General features: G+C 50.9%; 1 protein-coding gene across 2 annotated transcripts; it reads left to right on the top strand.

Moving 5' to 3' along the window:
• The first annotated feature begins 203 nt into the window (after positions 1-203).
• On the top strand, positions 204-17289 carry CALU (calumenin). Of its 2 annotated transcripts, none has more exons than XM_032238797.1 (7): positions 204-296; positions 5858-6094; positions 9968-10161; positions 13778-13944; positions 14891-14951; positions 15648-15847; positions 16045-17289. In XM_032238797.1, the coding sequence occupies exons 2-7, from the start codon at positions 5868-5870 to the stop codon at positions 16147-16149; spliced, it is 954 nt and encodes a 317-aa protein (XP_032094688.1). In that variant the 5' UTR covers positions 204-296; positions 5858-5867; the 3' UTR covers positions 16150-17289. The 2 variants fall into 2 exon arrangements, with proteins under 2 accessions (XP_032094688.1, XP_032094687.1); XM_032238796.1 differs by lacking the exon at positions 9968-10161 and adding an exon at positions 10222-10415.
• Positions 17290-18010: the final 721 nt, after the last annotated feature.

The following is an 18010-nucleotide window of genomic DNA, read 5'->3' on the forward strand; positions in this document are numbered from 1 at the left end:
GCAACACGCATAGCCCCACCCTCCCTCCGTGCCGCTGCCACGGCGGCAACTGCGGGGCCGTGGCCGGCGAGCGCCCTTTTATAGTCCGCTCCGGGGAGGGGCGGGACGGTTGTTACCCCGGCAGCCAATCGGAAGGGCTTGGGTGACGTCGCCGCCCGCCGGCCCCAGCCTGGCCTGGCGTCACGTGGTCGCCGGGAGTCGCCACCGCGCCTGCGCGGCTCCTCCTCCTTCTCCTCCTCCGTCGTCTTCCCCCGGCAAGGTTTCGCCGCCGCTTCTCTCGGTCGTTGCCGCGGACGGTAAGCGGGACGACGGGGGAACGAGACCAGCTGGATGTGAAATGGCTTCGTTGAGGCCGGGAGGGGCTCATTAAAAAACAGCCCCGCTCGCTCGTCCGGCGTTGAGGACGTAAAGGGGGGGGGGACTACACCTCCCATGCTCCCCAGCCTCGCCTGGCCGAGGCTTATGGGCGTTGTAGCCCCCCCCACCCCTTCCGCTCCTTTTCCCAGACCGTTGCGGCAGCGCCTCCCTCCCTCCTTCCTTCGGCCAACTCACCAGCCTGGCCGGGTTCCAGCTGCGGAGCCAGGACTCCCGGCCCCATCATCCCCGGCGGGACGGGAGTCTCCCCCCCACCCCCAGCCCTATTTGGGAAGGGGAGGCGACACAGGGCGGGAACCCAGAAAAGGCAGCCAGTCTGGGGGGGTGTCGATTGGGGGAGACTCCCCCCACCCATTTGGGGGGGGTCTTCGGGTGGGGGTGATCTCCCTGGGCAGGGTCCTCCCTTGGGTCCGCTCAAGATGCGGGGGGGGGGTCCTGAAGAGAGTGGCCACCTTTGGGTGCCCAGCCTAGCAGCTGGAGGAGGTCTCACATCTGGGAAGTCTTCTGGGGGGGGGTCTCCCTGGTGGGGCATGCCCAGAAGAGACGGGGGGGGGGGTTTCCCAGGAAGCCTGCTGACCCCCTGAATCCCGGGACAGTCTTAACCCTGTTGGGAGAGGGGGTCAAGGGGAGGGTCCCGGACACCCTCTTGCGTCCTCGCCAGCTGTGAGCAGCAAAGAACTGGCATTGTCCCCTTTGGGGGTGGGGGTCTCCCTTTGGACCCAAGAGGAAGTTGGGCCTTTATTTGGGGAGGGGGAATGTGGGTTGCCCCAGTCCTTGCTTAGAGGAAGGCTACCCCCCTCCCAGAACCAGCTGCGGGGTGCAGAGCTTGTATTGTACAAATATGCGTGGGTCGGTGTGTGTGTGTATGTGTCTCCAAACTTGGCCCCTTTAAGGCTTGTGGACTCCAACTCCCAGAATTCCCCAGGCAGCCCTACTGGCCCAATTGTCCCTGCGGCCAGCCAGAACTGGCTTGTGTCCAGTGGTTCTGGGTGAAGGGCTTCCGTTTGACAGCTGTCAGGGGAAATCTCCAAATGTGGCCCCTTTAAGGCTTGCGGACTTCAACTCCCAGAATTCCCTAGCTGGCTCAGGCAATTCTGGGAGTTGAAGTCCACAAGCCTTTAAAAGTGGCCCAGTTTGGAGACCCTTGTTGTAGGTCATTGAGCAGTGTTTCTCAACCTTGGAGACTTTAAGTCCTGTGGACTTCAACTCCCAGAATCCCCCAGCCAGCAGAGCTGGCTGGGGAATTCTGGGAGTTGAAGTCCACAGGACTTAAAGTCACTAAGGTTGAGAAACACTGTGACATTGAGGTCTAGACTCACCAGGTAGAGACGCTTTTCCCTAGCTGGTTCCACTTTCCCAGTCCAGTTAGTAGAGTCTCGCCATGAAAAAGAAACCAGAGTGGTTATTATACACAGGCAGTCCTCGGACTTACGACCAGAGTTGAGTCTAATATTGTTTTTAGCTCAACAAAACAGCTTTTGTTGGGTCAAAAGTTTTACAAACTTTTTTCACCGCGGTTACGTCAATCAGTGTAGCTGTTAGCAACGCGGTCGTTAAGTGAGTCCTGCTTCCCCCTTGATTTTGCTGGTCGGAAGGTCTCGCGTGACCCCGGAACACTGCAACCGTCATAAATATGAGTCAGTTGCCAAGCATCTGAATTTTAATCGTGTGACCGTCGGCTGCTGCAACGGTTGTTAAGTGTGAGAACTCACTTTTTCCCCCAGTGCCGTGCGAACCGTCATTAAACGAGGACTCCCTGTACATTTGGGGATACGGGCTGAATTTTCAGCTCTTCCCTGTCCGTCATCCCTTGCCACCTCTTGAGGAAGTTAAAGATTTAATTCCTTATCTTGTCCCGTCCCAGTTTGTGTCCCTTCTTAATGAATGATCAAAACCAGATCGCCAGGTCCATGGATCGAATGCCAGGCTTAATGTTGGCTTAGTTATGGGGAATTATCAGCAGTGTTCTAGTAACCACGATAAAAATCCAATTGTGTTTAAACCAGCAGTGTCCTTGGTGGGAACTCTGCAGAGCGGATCACACTTTTAGGACAGAGAATGGTGCTCTCCGTGTTGGTCATATTTTAAATCTTATTTATGTATTTCTTTTCATTTCATTATTTATTATTATTATTTAGTTTAGTTTTTCATGAGTTTTGTGCTGCTTTCTGCATCTTTAATTTTCAGCACCTGCCCATAGGCAGGAGGAATAGGGAGGAGGAGATGGGTGCAGTCCTTGACGGTTCATTTAGTGACGGTTTGAAGTTACCACGGCGCCGGAAATAGTGACTCGTGACCATTGCAACATCCCCGGGTTTACAAGATGCGTGGCAACTGACTTGTACTTATGACAGTTGCAATGTCCCCCCCCCGTGTGGGTGTGTGTCACGTGATCCCTTCTTGCGACCGCCCCCCCCCGACAATCAGAGTCAACAGGGAAGCTGGATTCACTTAACGACCATAATTGAACAACTGCAGTGATTAACTTAACAACTGAAAAACTCGTAAAGTGGGACACTGAGCAAAATGTTTTCCTTAGCAACCGGAATTGTGGCGAGAGAGTCAAGGACTCTCCGTATTAAACCAACCGAGTCCCGATATATATCTGGTGATCCCGGGACCTTTGCTGTGGGGATCATATAAAACCCCTTCTGGAATCCGGTGTTGTTCCAGGGACAAGCCCCCCCCACCCCACCCCCCCTTTGACCTACGTTGATGGTGCAACTGAGTTTGTGATCCCGAAAATAGCACAACGTGGAACGACAGCAATCCACCGTCCTCACCGTTTCGGAAAGATTGGCGACCTTTGCGGTCACAATTTGGAATTCACGGGCATTAGAATGTCATTTCCCTGCGGTTCTCTGGGCAGTGTGTGTGTTTGTGTGTTTGTGTGTGTGTGTTTGTGCCCCTTGTCCAGAGAGGGTGGTGGAAAATACCCATTGGCTTCTATGGAAAGAGATCCAGGGCAGAAATCTGAAAGGATCAGAGAGGTTATAAATAGATTCAGTAGGCTGGAAATGCAAAGAGCGTGGATAACACGGGGCAGTCTTCGACTTACGACGGTTCACTTAGTGCAGTGTTTCTCAACCTTGGCAACTTGAAGATGTCCGGACATCAACTCCCAGAATTCCCCAGCCAGCATTCGCTGGCTGGGGAATTCTGGGAGTTGACGTCCGGACATCTTCAAGTTGCCAAGGTTGAGAAACACTGACTTAGTGACTGGAGTTACAACACACTAGGGGGAAAAGTAACTTGAGGGCCATTTTTCACACTTAGCGGCCATTGCAAGCATCCCCACGGCCGTGTGGTTTACATGCGGATGTCTGACAGCTGTCTCACATTTACAATGGTTGCTGTGTGTGTGTGTGAGAGAGAGAGAGTGAGTGACATTGAGAGAGAGAGAGAGAGACAGAAAGAGACAGAGAGAGAGAGAGAGAGAGACAGGGAGAGAGAGACAGAAAGACAGAGAAAGAGAAAGAGAGAGACAGAAAGACAGAGAGACAGACAGAGAGAGACAGGGAGAGAGAGATAGAAAAAGAGAGAGAGGGGAGGAGACAGTGAGGCAGAGAGAGAAAGAGAGAGAGACAGAAAGAGGGAGAGAGACAGGAAGAGAGAGAGACTGATAAAAGAGAGAGAGAGAGAGAGACAGAAAGAGAGAGAAAGAGAGAGACCGAGAAAGACAGACAGAAAGAGAGAGAGAGTAAGAGAGGGAGAGAGAGGGAGACAGAAATAGAGAGAGACAGAAAGAGAGAATGGGAGACAGGAAGAGAGAGAGAGACAGACAGAGAGAGAAAGAGAGAGACAGAAAGACAGACAGACAGAGAGACAGAAAGAGAGGGGAGGAGACAATGGGACAGAGAGAGAAAGAGAGAGAGGCAGAAAGAGGGAGAGAGACAGGAAGAGAGAGAGGGAGGGAGAGGAGACAGACAGAGAGACAGATGGTGACAAAAAGAGAGAGAGAAAAAGAGAAAGAGAGAGACAGACAGACAGAAAGAGAGAAAGAGAGAGACAGAAAGAGAGAGAGTGGGAGACAGGAAGAGAGAGACAGACAGACAGAAAAAGAGACAGAGAGACAGACAGAAAAAAGAGAGAGGGAAACAGAGAGACAGAGAGAGAGAGACGGAGAGAGAGATAGAAAGAGAGGGAGGGAGGGGGAGAGAGATGATTTTCCCCTTTGTCTCCTCCTGGTAAGCAAAATCAGTGGGAAGCCAGATTCACTTAACAACCGTATTAGCAACTTAACAATGGCAGCCATTCACTCAACGGCTGCGGCAAGAAAGATGGTGACCGGCTGAGGAATTCTGGGAGTTGAAGTCCACTGGTCTTAAAGGAGCAACGTTTGGAGACAGCCCCCCCACCCCCCTTTCGCCCTAGGAGAAGACCACCACTTGGGCAAGTCGCACAGCCGTCCCAAACCCAGAGCTTTTCGTGCCCAGGGTTTCCATGAATTACTCTGTCCCTATTTTGAAGCCCACCAAGCCAGTAGCCCATGGGGGAGGGATCCCATAATTTGAATTATTTAGGTGTGGGTTGTCCTATCCTAGCTACCTGTGGACTTCAACTCCCAGAATTCCCCAGCCAGCCTGTTTTAAGATGGGTGGATTCTGGGAGTTGAAGTCTCCATATCTTAAAGGTTGGTATAGACTAGGGCTATCCACCCTTGGCAACTTTAAGACCTGTGGACTTCAACTCCCAGAATTCCCCAGCCAGCCTGCTTTAAGATGGGTGGATTCTGGGAGTTGAAGTCTCCATAAAGTTGGTATAGACTAGGGATATCCACCCTTGGCAACTTTAAGACCTGTGGACTTCCCAGAATTCCCCATCCTGCCTGTTTTAAGATGGGTGGATTCTGGGAGTTGAAGTCCATATCTTAAAAGTTGGTATAGACTAGGGATATCCACCCTGTGGACTTCAACTCCCAGAATTCCTAAGCCAGCCTGTTTTAAGTTGGGTGGATTCTGGGAGTTGAAGTCTCCATATCTTAAACGGTTGAGAAAATTGGGTCTAGATCAGGAATATCCATGTATGGACTCCTCAGCTGAGGTTGAGAAAATGTCAGGGTTCCAAGGAATTCTGGGAGTCGAAGTCCACAGGTCTCTTCTAAGGCGCCAAGATTGGCTCCTTCCACATTGGAGCTGTTGAGATGGCTTCAGGTCAGGTCAGCTTCAGGGTGGACACAGTGAACAGAGGGATCCAATCTTGGCGACTTTATAAAGACTTGTGGACTTCAACCTGGGGAATTTTGGGAGTTGAAGTCCACCAGTCTTAAAAGTGGCCCAAGTTGGACACTCAAACCAACTTAGATGTTTTCTTTGGTGTCTCCTGGTTCTTCGAGGTTTCAATATCACCAGGTGACCTTCAAGTTCTGGTCTTTGGGGAAGGTGGCCGTCACCTCCTCGTCCACTTCAGCTCACACCATCCGTGGTCTCCACGGATGCCCCCAAATCCATAACCCTCGTGTCCTCTGCTTGGATCCCCTCAGGGCCTCAGCCATGGTCTTGGGCGTTCAGCAAGTGGTGGGGTGCCTGGCCCTGTGGGCCTTCTGCGCTCAGAGCAAGCCCACCGAGAAGAAGGACCGCGTCCACCACGACGCTCAGCTGAGCGACAAGGTCCACGATGACGGCCAGAACTTCGATTACGACCACGACGCCTTCCTGGGGGTTGACGAAGCCAAGACGTTCGACCAGTTGACCCCAGAGGAGAGCAAAGAAAGGCTGGGGTAAGAGGAGAGGACCTTCAGGGCCCCTTGAGTTTAAACCAGGGGTGTCCAAACTTGGGAACGTGAAGACTTGTGGACTTCCACAAGTCCTCAACGTTCCCAAGTTTGGACACCCCTGGCTTAAACTGAATTTAAACTGAGTTTAGTTGGCAGCATCTCAACGTTCCCTTCACTATTTGCTTTCCAGAATTAAGTTCTGTAACGTTCCCGTGGTTCGCCCATGAGGCCAATGTGGAGAAAAGACACGGACACGATCTTTCTCGGGATGGAGCGACCCAGATTGGGGGTCTGAGAGCCCCTTTTATTGAGATAGGACAAAGGCAGGAGGAACAATAGCATGTGGTTAAAAACAGCCTGTAAAAGTACAATTTCTAATCTACTGCTCAGGGAAGTTCTGTCTATATATGGTCAAATCCTGGGCGTCATTGGTAGGGCGCATCTCAGGATGTTATGTTATGAACTATCAGGATGTTATGGAGTTTTAGGAGTTTGTTTTCTCCTGTGTGGTTCAGCGTGGCTCCGCATGCCCTGGTATGAGCTGGGCCATGGGTGACCCACACCTACACAAGGAACTATATTACAACAAAGTTCCAGGTGGGTGTTATGCTCTCCTAGAAGGCAGTTTCCTTAAAAAATCAAAACAAAACAGATAGTTCTCGATTTACGTCCATTTGTTTAGTGACCGAAGATACAACCACACTGAAAAAAAGTGACTTATGACTTATTTTTTTACTCTTACGACCGTTGCAGACTCCCCGCAAATCACGCGATCAAAATTTGGACGCTCGGCCACTGTCTGGCACAGTGCCCCCACGGATCCCCTCTTGCGACCGCCTGACAATAAATGGTCAGTGGGGAAGCCCCGAGTGCCCTTTTAACAGCTGCGTCGCTAACTGAACCGCTGCAGGGATTCAACTCAGGACTGTGGCGGGGAAAGGTTGTAAAATGGAGCAGAACTCGCTGGGCGACGGCCCTCGCTCAGGGAAAAGAAATGTGGGGCTCAGTCGCGGTCGTAAGACGAGGACCTCCTGCCATCGCCCAGCCCTGAACACATTAAATGTCGGTCATGGCTTGTCACGAATGAGGGGGGACGCACAATCTGTTCTCCAGAACTTTTGATTCTTTCCAACTCCATTAATTTTGCTCGCTGTTTTTTCAGCCTGGATTTTAAATTCTGCCTCTTGGTTTCTCAAGGGGAAACCACCTGGAATTAAACTGGGGTTTTCCCTCCAGTTAGTAAGCAGGAGGGACATGATGGCAGCCTTACAATATTTGAGGGGCTGCCCCAAAGAAGAGGAGGGGGCTTAACTTATTTTCCAAAGCGCCTCAAGGCAGGACAAGAAGCAATGGGTGGAAACTAATCGAGGAACGAAGCAACTGAGAACCAAGAAGAAATTTCCTGGCAGTGAGAACAATTAATCAGTGGAACAGCTGGCCACCAGAAGTTGCAAAGGCTCCAACGTTTGGAAGTTTTTAAGAAGATGTTGGACAGCCACCAGTCTGAAATGATATCAGGTCTCCTGCTTGGGCTGGACTAGAAGACCTCCAAGGTCCCTCCCAGCTCTATTCTGATTGATTGATTGATTGATTAAGTCATTTTGTAAAAGGCCAGCAGAGAGCAAGTGGGAGGTTCTTTCTTCACCGTTATCTGAGCAGACTTAAGGAGGGGCTTGATATGACGGTATATTAATTAAACGCCCATTAATGCAATGTGCGTAATAATTTCTCTGGTTTTATTGCATCAGCGCATGAGAGGCCCAGAACAGAGCAAGGAGTTGGCTGAGGCTCCCTCCCCACTCCTCCCCCCCCTCTGCCCAAGTGTCAAATCACAGGAGTGACATCTGTGGTTATATTTGGAACTGGCCGCTGGTGCTTCTGCTGTTCCGGACTCTGGGAGTGGGGGTGGGGGTGGAGAGACAGGATCATGGGCTTTGGGGTTCTGCTTCTAGGCTCAGCTTTTTCAAATTTATCCCCATTTGAGAAGGAAATTCTCTGTGGATCGGGAGTTTCTTGTTTTGGGTTAAACTGCAATTGATAGTTTGATAGATACGTGGATAGATAGATTGGTATAGATGATAGATAAATGAGGAATTCTGGGAGTTGAAGTCTACCCGTCTTAAACCAGACTGAGGAATTCTGGGAGTTGAAGTCTACCCGTCTTAAACCAGACTGAGGAATTCTGGGAGTTGAAGTCTACCCCTCTTAAACGAGATTGAAGAATTCTGGGAGTTGAAGTCCATCCCTCTTAAACCAGACTCAGAAATTCTGGGAATTGAAGTCTATCCCTCTTAAACCAGATTGAGGAATTCTGGGAATTGAAGTCCATCCCTCTTAAACCAGACTCAGGGATTCTGGGAGTTGAAGTCCATCCCTCTTAAACCAGACTGAGGGATTCTGGGAGTTGAAGTCTATCCCTTTTAAACGAGATTGAAGAATTCTGGGAGTTGAAGTCCATCCGTCTTAAACCAGACTGAGGAATTCTGGGAGTTGAAGTCTACCCGTCTTAAACCAGACTGAGGAATTCTGGGAGTTGAAGTCTACCCGTCTTAAACCAGACTGAGGAATTCTGGGAGTTGAAGTCTACCCCTCTTAAACGAGATTGAAGAATTCTGGGAGTTGAAGTCCATCCCTCTTAAACCAGACTGAGAAATTCTGGGAATTGAAGTCTATCCCTCTTAAACCAGATTGAGGAATTCTGGGAATTGAAGTCCATCCCTCTTAAACCAGACTGAGGGATTCTGGGAGTTGAAGTCCATCCCTCTTAAACCAGACTGAGGGATTCTGGGAGTTGAAGTCTATCCCTTTTAAACGAGATTGAAGAATTCTGGGAGTTGAAGTCCATCCGTCTTAAACCAGACTGAGGAATTCTGGGAGTTGAAGTCTACCCGTCTTAAACCAGACTGAGGAATTCTGGGAGTTGAAGTCTACCCGTCTTAAACCAGACTGAGGAATTCTGGGAGTTGAAGTCTATCCCTCTTAAACCAGATTGAGGAATTCTGGGAATTGAAGTCCATCCCTCTTAAACCAGACTGAGGGATTCTGGGAGTTGAAGTCCATCCCTCTTAAACCAGACTGAGAAATTCTGGGAATTGAAGTCTATCCCTCTTAAACCAGATTGAGGAATTCTGGGAATTGAAGTCCATCCCTCTTAAACCAGACTGAGGGATTCTGGGAGTTGAAGTCCATCCCTCTTAAACCAGACTGAGGGATTCTGGGAGTTGAAGTCTATCCCTCTTAAACGAGATTGAAGAATTCTGGGAGTTGAAGTCCATCCGTCTTAAACCAGACTGAGGAATTCTGGGAGTTGAAGTCTACCCGTCTTAAACCAGACTGAGGAATTCTGGGAGTTGAAGTCTACCCGTCTTAAACCAGACTGAGGAATTCTGGGAGTTGAAGTCTACCCCTCTTAAACCAGACTGAGGAATTCTGGGAGTTGAAGTCTACCCCTCTTAAACCAGACTGAGGAATTCTGGGAGTTGAAGTCCATCCCTCTTAAACCAGACTGAGGAATTCTGGGAGTTGAAGTCCATCCCTCTTAAACCAGACTGAGGAATTCTGGGAGTTGAAGTCTACCCATCTTCAAATAGACTGAGGAATTCTGGGAGTTGAAGTCCACCCATCTTCAAATAGACTGAGGAATTCTGGGAATGGAAGTCCACCCAACTTCAAATAGACTGAGGAATTCTGGGAGTTGAAGTCCACCCGTCTTAAAGAGATATTGCTCTGCTGGGCCCTAACCCGCTGGCCTCTCGGGGTCTGGTCTTCCGGTCCTCATCCCCTCCCGCCCTCCCTCCTCCATCTCTCTCTCCCCCCTCCCTCCCCGAGCGCCTGCCTCCTCCCGCTCTCACTTCTTTTTCTGCCTCCCCCCTACAGAAAGATTGTAAGTAAAATAGATGGCGACCAGGATGGGTTTGTAACGGTGGAGGAGCTGAAGGCCTGGATTAAGTTTGCCCAGAAGCGCTGGATTTACGAGGACGTGGAGCGCCAGCGGAAGGGCCACGACCTCAACGGGGACGGCCTGATCTCCTGGGAGGAGTACAAGAACGCCACCTACGGATACGTCTTCGGTAGGTCTCGCCCGCTCCCCGAGGCTCAACCGTGCCCCCCTTCCCCCTTTTGTCTTGTAGCACCATTGTGAGCAAAATAGACACGGATAAGGATGGGTTTGTGACCGAGGGAGAGCTGAAGGACTGGATTAAGAAGGCGCAGAAGAAGTACGTCACTGAGAACGTAGCGCGCCAATGGCAGGAGTATGACTTGAATCAAGATGGCGCCATCTCCTGGGAAGAGTACAGGAATGTCACCTATGGCTCTTACCTGGGTAAGGGGCAAGGGGCGGCGGGGAGGGGGGCAGCCTCGCTGGGAAGCATCCGTCGAGCTGAAGGGGAAAGGGGCCCCCGGGGTCCGAAACGAGGCTGGATGGTCACCTCTCGGGAGGTGGTGGGGTGGGTGGGTGAAGCCTGCAGGGGTTGGGCTGGATGACCTCTTAGGGTTCCTTAGGACTAAAGGAGGGTCATGCTGGGCCCCTCCTGGGCTCCCCACGCTTCCCGCTCTCCCTTTTCAAGTCGAACCCAGAACTGGTTAGATTGCCTCTCGGGGATGAGATGGCGAAGTGTGCTGGGGCTGGACCAGATGACCTCTTGAGGGCCCCTTCCCAGCTCTAGGATTCTGCTGGGCCCATCCCACACTTCCCGCTCTCCCTTTTTTTAAGTCAAACACAGAATTCTGGGAACTAAACGCAGGCTGGATTGTCGCCTCTCCGGGATGGGGAAGCCTGCAGGGGTTAGGCTGGATGACCTCTTAGGGATCCTTAGGACCAAGGGAGGGTCATGCTGGGCCCCTCCTGGGCTCCCCACGCTTCCCGCTCTCCCTTTTCAAGTCGAACCCAGAACTGGTTAGATTGCCTCTCGGGGGATGAGATGGTGAAGGGTGCTGGGGCTGGACCGGATGACCTCTTGAGGGCCCCTTCCCAGCTCTAGGATTCTGCAAAGGGCTAAAGGCCATGCTGGGCCCATCCCACACTTCCCGCTCTCCCTTTTTTTAAGTCAAACACAGAATTCTGGGAACCAAACGCAGGCTGGATTGTCGCCTCTCCGGGATGGGGAAGCCTGCGGGGGCTGGGCTGGATGGCCTCTTAGGGACCCTTCCCGGCTTTAGGACTATGCAAAGGGCTGAGGGAGGGGCAATGCTGGGCCCGCTTCTGGTTCCCCCTTTCAAGTTCAAACCTTTCAGGGAATTCTGGGAGTTGGAAGTCCAAATATGTTCCAAGCATGGCTGGCTGTGGGGGATTTTGGGAGTTGAAGTCCACAGGCTTAAAAGTCCATTACCGTGCTGGCCAGGGCATTCTGGGACTTGAAGTCCACACGTCTTTCCATGGCAGAAGTTGGGAAGCGCAACCGTAGAGAGCATCTGTCTGCCTTGTGTGCAGCCGCGAGCATCATTTTTAAGGCAGCTTCTGCTTTTGATTTTACTAAGAGATTTGCGGAGTGGCTGCTTCTCAGCCAGGGCTCTGCTTGCCGATCATCCGTCTTCAAGCGCCTGGCTCGAGTTCCCAAGTTTGGACACCCCTGGCCTAGCTGCATTTTATCACCGAGAGGGCAGATTAAACCACATTCTTGGCCTCACTTTGGGGAGGTGACCTAACCAGAGATGGCAAACAGCATGCCACTCCCCAAGGAGACGCCACTCGGAAGGAGATAAACTCGGGAAGCAATTTTTCCAGTTCCCAAAAAGTGCTTTTTCAGGAGGCAGCTAAGACTTTCTCTTATTTTTTTTTCTTTAAAACTAAAATATGTTAAGTATATTGATATGGGAGCATAAATACCATCAACATAGAATGGAGTTTGCTCAGAAGCGGAAATACACCAATGAGAGGAAGAGTGGGAAACAGAGGAGAGAAGAAAGATGGGAAGAGAGGGATAGGAGAGAGGGTAAGGGGGAAAGATGAGGAGGATAAGGAGGAGTGGAAAGGGGAGAGAGGAGAAGGAGAAAGGAAGGGGAAGTAGAGTAGTATGGAAGCGGAAATACACCAATGAGAGGAAGAGTGGGAAACAGAGGAGAGAAGAAAGTTGGGAAGAGAGGGATAGGAGAGAGGGTAAGGGGGGAAGATGAGGAGGATAAGGAGGAGTGGAATGAAGAGAGAGGAGAAGGAGAAAGGAAGGGGAAGTAGAGAAGAAAAGGATGATGGAGGGAAGAAAGGAGGGAGGAGAGAGGTAGAAGAAAGAGGTGTATGGAGAACAGAAGAGCTAATAATGGGTTTTTTATCTTTCTGGGTGTTGATGGCAAGAGGAACTGATGTAATTACTACTTAATACAATAGGATATTGGCTAAGTAATAGTATACATGTGATTATATGTTATGAAAGAGGAAAATAAAAAAGTATATTTAAAAAAAAAGACTTTCTTGGTTTGTGCATTTTAAAGTCGTTTTGCTTCTCATCCAAGAAGCTTCCTCAGTTCTGTCTGGATGGTGGGGAATGGAAGGATTGATTCTCCTTGCAGACGGCTGGTCATTCGCATCCTTTTTAAAGCGTCGTTGAGGCCACTTGGAGGTTTGTCTGCATCCCCCGGGGGTCAAAAATGGTGTGGATTTCCACCAGAAAAAATGGATTTCCAGGGGGGGGGGGGAATGGCAGACTACAGGAAACGTTTTGCACCACTCAGGTGACCCTGAGGACACAGAGAAGAGTTTAGAGTTTAGAGTTTTATTTCATTTGTATGCCTCCAAGTGGCCTCAACGACTCCCTAAAAGGATGCAAATGACCAGCTGTCTGCAAGGAGTATCTGTCGGGCCTGCAGCCATCTTTTCACCATGCTCAGGGAGCCCTCCTTCCTCTTTATTTTTCTCCTTCCCTCTTTCCTTCCTTGTTCCACTCTTCCCTCTCCCCCTCCTCATTCTTTCACCATGCTCAGGGAGCCCTCCTTCTTCTTATTTTTCTCCTCCCCTCTTTCCTTCCTTTCCCTTCCTTGTTCCACTCTTCCCTCTCCCCCTCCTCATTCTTTTCCTCCCCTGCATTCCTTCAGCCTCTTCTCTTTCTCTTCCTCCTCTTCCTTCTTTCTCACTTTCATTCTTTCTCTTCTTCCTTTTCCTCCTCCTCCTCCTCTACACAAACCCCCCCTCCCCTGCCGCAGGCCTGCAGCCATCTTTTCTTTTGGGATCTTTGGCCTGCCACACTTTCTATTCTTCTACTAGGCGTTTTTTTTCTATGGGGGGAAAATGGGAGGAGAGATTAGACGCGAAGTAGCCATAACAACATTCTTTCTAGAAAGCCAAGATCATCCTTTTGTCTCTGCACCTCTGCACCTGACGGGGAACTGGAACCCTGACGATATCAATCTTTCCAATCCCCACCATCCAGTCAGAGCTGAAGAAGCTTCTTGGATGGGAAGCGAAATGACTTCGAAAGAAAGAAAAAAATCCAGAAAGTTCCGTTGCCTCCTGGAAAAAAAAGCACTTTTGGGAGAACCATCACCTGGATGGCTGAGAGAATCTCTCAGTTTTTGCAAATAATCCGGCCGATCGCGCCTTCCCTACAGGCAGTCCTCGACCTACGACGCCCTCGTCGTCGTAAGTCGGGGCCTGCTGGGAATTTTGGTTGGGGGCGGAGCTAGACCTAGACTGTAAGGTTTTGAAGGGTGGTGTGTAGTCGCCGTGTGGTAATCGACCCACCTCTGCCCGTTCAGACGATCCAGATCCCGACGACGGTTTCAACTACAAGCAGATGATGGTGCGGGATGAACGGCGCTTCAAGATGGCCGACCAGGACGGAGACCTGGTGGCGACCAAGGAGGAATTCACCGCTTTCTTGCACCCCGAGGAATACGACTACATGAAGGACATTGTCGTGCAGGTGAGTGGCCTGATCGAGCGACACTTCAGAGCCGAGGTCTTCAAAAGTGGCAACTTTTAAGACTTGTGGACTTCAACTCCCAGAATTCTCCAGCCAGCAGAGCTGGCTGGAGAATTCTGGGAGTTGAAGTCCAACAAGTCTTAAAAGTTGCCAATTTTGGGGAACCCTTGGGCTTTAGAGGCAGTCCTCGAACTTATGACTCCCAATGGACCCATCTCTAGTCCTGCCTTAGGCATGAAAACTATTTTGGTGACTTTGGGCCAATCACCAGGAGACTGGGAGTTCTAGTTCTGACTTAGGTGTGAAAGCTGACTGGGTGAACTTTGGGCCAATCACCAGGAGACTGGGAGTTCTAGTTCTGACTTAGGTGTGAAAGCTGACTGGGTGAACTTTGGGCCAATCACCAGGAGACTGGGAGTTCTAGTTCTGACTTAGGCGTGAAAGCTGAGTGGGTGAACTTTGGGCCAATCGCCAGGAGACTGGGAGTTCTAGTTCTGACTTAGGCGTGGAAGCTGACTGGGTGACTTTGGGCCAATCACCAGGAGACGGTGAGTTCTAGTCCCGCATTACGCATGCCAGCCAGCTGGGTAACTTTGGGCCAATCAGCAGGAGACGGTGAGTTCTAGTCCTGACTTAGGCATGCCAGCTGACTGGGTGACTTTGGGCCAGCCACCAGGAGACTGGGAGTTCTAGTTCTGAATTAGGCATGAAAGCTGACTGGGTGACTTTAGGCCAGCCACCAGGAGACTGGGAGTTCTAGTCCTGACTTTGGCATGAAAGCCGCCCGAGTGACTTTGGGCCAGTCCCTCTCTTTCCACCCGACCCACCTCACAGGGTGGTTGTTGTGAGGAAGAATAGGCAGAAGGAGTCTTAGATCTGTTCGCTGCCCTGAGCTGTTTCAGGAAATAAATAATATTGTCCTTTATTTATTTTTTCTCCCCTACAGGAAACCATGGAGGATATCGATAAGAATGGAGACGGCTTCATTAATTTGGAAGAATACATAGGTGAGCCTGGCCATATCCTGCCGTGGCCCCCGTTGTTCAACCCCAGGAGAGGCCTTCATTGCCTCGTGCCGGGGGTCCCATGGGGGTGTCCTCGTGAAACCTTTGGAAATGTCCTGAGTTGGCAGCCAACTGAACGATCAAAGATACAGTCCTTGACTTACAACCGTTCATTTAGTGCCCGAAGTTACAACGGCGCTGAAAAAAAGGGACTTGGGACAGTTTTTTTCCCCACGCTTAACGACCGTTACAGCATCCTTGTGGTCACGTGATCAAAATTTGGCCGCTGACTTAAATTTACGACGGCCGTATGGACCCCCTTCAGCAGCCTTCCAACAAGGGAAGTCAACAGGGGAAGCCTGCTTCGCTTAACAGCTGTGTTACTCGCTTAAGGACCTCTGCGATTCGCTTAACTGGTGTGGCGAGACGGGTCGTAAAATGGGACCCTTAGCAGTAGCATTTAGGCTTACGTGCCACGTCCCTTTTTCAGCGACCTCCGAACGGTTTAATTATGTATAAGCATTATTTGCCTATCGGCCACCCAACCGTTTTAATCCCCTGAAACAGCCAGAGTCTCACTTAGCAGTGGGAATATTGGGCTCAATTGTGGCCGTAAACCGAGGACCACCTACGTGGTGCAGTTCCAACGCCCAGGGCCCGTCGCTTCGGATTGTGACCCTCCCGCCGTTCCCTCCGCAGGTGACATGTACAGCCACGACGGCAACACAGAGGAACCGGAGTGGGTCAAAACGGAACGAGAGCAATTTACGGAGTTCCGGGACAAGAACCACGATGGGAAGATGGACAAGGAGGAGACCAAAGACTGGATCCTGCCCTCCGATTACGACCACGCCGAGGCCGAAGCGCGGCACCTGGTTTACGAGTCGGATAAGGACAAGGTGAGAGGGCTTCCTCCGGGGAGAGGAGAGGGGAACCTGCCTGGGACGACGCAGGGCGTGGCACAAAGGCAACATAGCCAGAGGACCTGTATGAGCCCCTTTATTAACAGCAACTGTGCCCCCAACCTCCCTTTCAACTCTCCGGCTCCCACAAACCCACTAGTTGTTTCAACCTTTGGCTTCCTTTTTTTTCCCAGGACGGCAAGCTGACGAGAGAAGAAATTGTGGACAAGTACGACCTTTTTGTGGGCAGCCAAGCCACGGACTTTGGTGAAGCCTTAGTACGGCACGACGAGTTCTGATCCAGGAATCTCCTTTTTCTTTTAAAAAAAAGGGGAAGAAGTTGGGGCGGGGGGGGAGAGGGAGGGAATGTTGTTTTTACCGTTTTCAGGATTAACACAGGAAAGGCTCTGCGACCGGAGACTCCGGTTCAGCCAAGAATGGGGAGGGCGGGGGAGGAGGAGGAGAACCAGCCTCTTCCCCCAAGTAGTCCCATCCTCCTCGCTTCCCACCCTGTCTTCCCTCCCTCCAAGGTGGGGAAGGGGGCGGTCAGTATTCTGACCCCAAGATTTTGATTTAAAAAAAAAAAAAAAAAGATTTGCATGTTCTTTTATGTCTAACAAGTTCAGTTTTATTTTTGTATTTTTATTTTATTTTTTTGGTTCCGTGTGAAATGAAGAATGTCTCTCCTGAAGCGATAGGCCTATTGGGGGACTGGGGGGGGCGCAGGGGGAGGACAGCCCTGTCCCCCACTTTTTTTTAAAAAAACAATTGTGTTTCTTTTAAAGCCACAAAGTCGGAAAGCAGGAGAACAAGACACGGCCGAGAAGAGTGTGTGTGTGTGTGTAATCTACACTCAAAAGACCCCCCCCCCATTTTTTAAATCTTCCAAGAAAGCCAACAGGAGAATTTGGGGGGCTCCATTTAGCTTCTCGGCCTCTGGATAGAAGGTCTCCCCGCCTTGAAGGCTGCAAAAATCTCGACTCGAAAATATCTGGGGGTCTCCTTCACTGCCCACATCCGATCACCCTCCAGAGCGCCCCCACCCCCCGTGCCTCAGTTTCCCCAGCATCCCTCAAATCGCTTCATTTGTAGGAGCTGCGCGGGTCCTCTCTCTTCATAATTTTCAAGCTTGGTGATCTCCTCTTGGTGTCCGCTCCACAGATAAAGCGCCCGCTGGGGAGATGTCGAAGAGGCGAAGTTGACTCGGGTCTGTCCCAGGTCGAAGTAGTAGCTTCTTCTCCCAAATTGCCACCCCAGTAACGTAGAGTAGGGGGTGAACCCACACCTGGGTCTTTAGAAGGAGGGGGGGAGCGGGGGGGGGGGGGCTGGCAGCTTTCAGGACTCCTGGATTTCCTGCCTTTTCGAAGTGCCTTTCTCATTCAAAAAAAGCAGTTTGACCCAACGAAAGGCGTGTGGCGAACTCAGGCCAAAACGTTCTCCTAAAACGAGTTCAGAATAGCATGCTCCTAAAATTAACACACCTCCCTTTCCTTACGTGCTTTCTCGGGGTGGGGGGGGGGTAGAAAGTGACCCCCCCCCAGGCCCTAATCTCAGTCCTTCCCTCGCTGGAGAAGTCTCTCCTGTGCTTTGATTTTTTTTTGGAAATGACACCCTCGAATTTCCCGTCCTGCATTTCGCCCTCCCACCCACCCCCAATAATTTGGCAAGAGAAATATCTTGACGTTACGGCCACCTTTAATTAAACTACCCCCCCCACCCCCCCAAAATAATTGGTGCCGTTTTGTCGAGACTGCATCTTCACAAGTGGTGTGTGGCTTTGCGGGGTTCCGGTTTGTCGAGACTGCATCTTCACAAGCGGTGTGTGGATTTGCGGGGTTCGTTTTGACAGCGTACCGCTTTTGCAAATGAAATAATGCTATTTCACACACACACACACACCCCACTCTCCTCACCCTGCAAAACTCCAGGGAGAACATTTTGCCAGGCGCACAGCCCCCCCCCCTCCCGCCCCCCGTAAGCTTGCTTTCCCGCCTGGCTTCCTAACACTAATGGTGAATTTCTTAGAAAGGTTTTCCGAGCGTGGAAGCCCCTTTTAGCCAAAGGTAGAAACTTGAAAACAGTATTACTTCCTGGTCATTTTTAATCCCCTTAGTGGAGTGGTTCCCAAACTTGGCAACTTTAAGACTTGTGGACTTCAAC

Source organism: Thamnophis elegans, unplaced genomic scaffold (assembly GCF_009769535.1).
Source record: "Thamnophis elegans isolate rThaEle1 unplaced genomic scaffold, rThaEle1.pri scaffold_89_arrow_ctg1, whole genome shotgun sequence".
Lineage (NCBI taxonomy): Eukaryota > Metazoa > Chordata > Lepidosauria > Squamata > Colubridae > Thamnophis > Thamnophis elegans.

Excerpts from the sequence above, each read along its gene's own strand:
- CALU (XM_032238797.1), top strand. The coding sequence starts at position 5,868 with ATGGTCTTGGGCGTTCAGCAAGTGGTGGGGTGCCTGGCCCTGTGGGCC. Across the intron at positions 6,095-9,967 it reads GAGAGCAAAGAAAGGCTGGG|AAAGATTGTAAGTAAAATAG; the intron begins GTAAGAGGAGAG and ends TCCCCCCTACAG. Across the intron at positions 10,162-13,777 it reads CACCTACGGATACGTCTTCG|ACGATCCAGATCCCGACGAC; the intron begins GTAGGTCTCGCC and ends CTGCCCGTTCAG.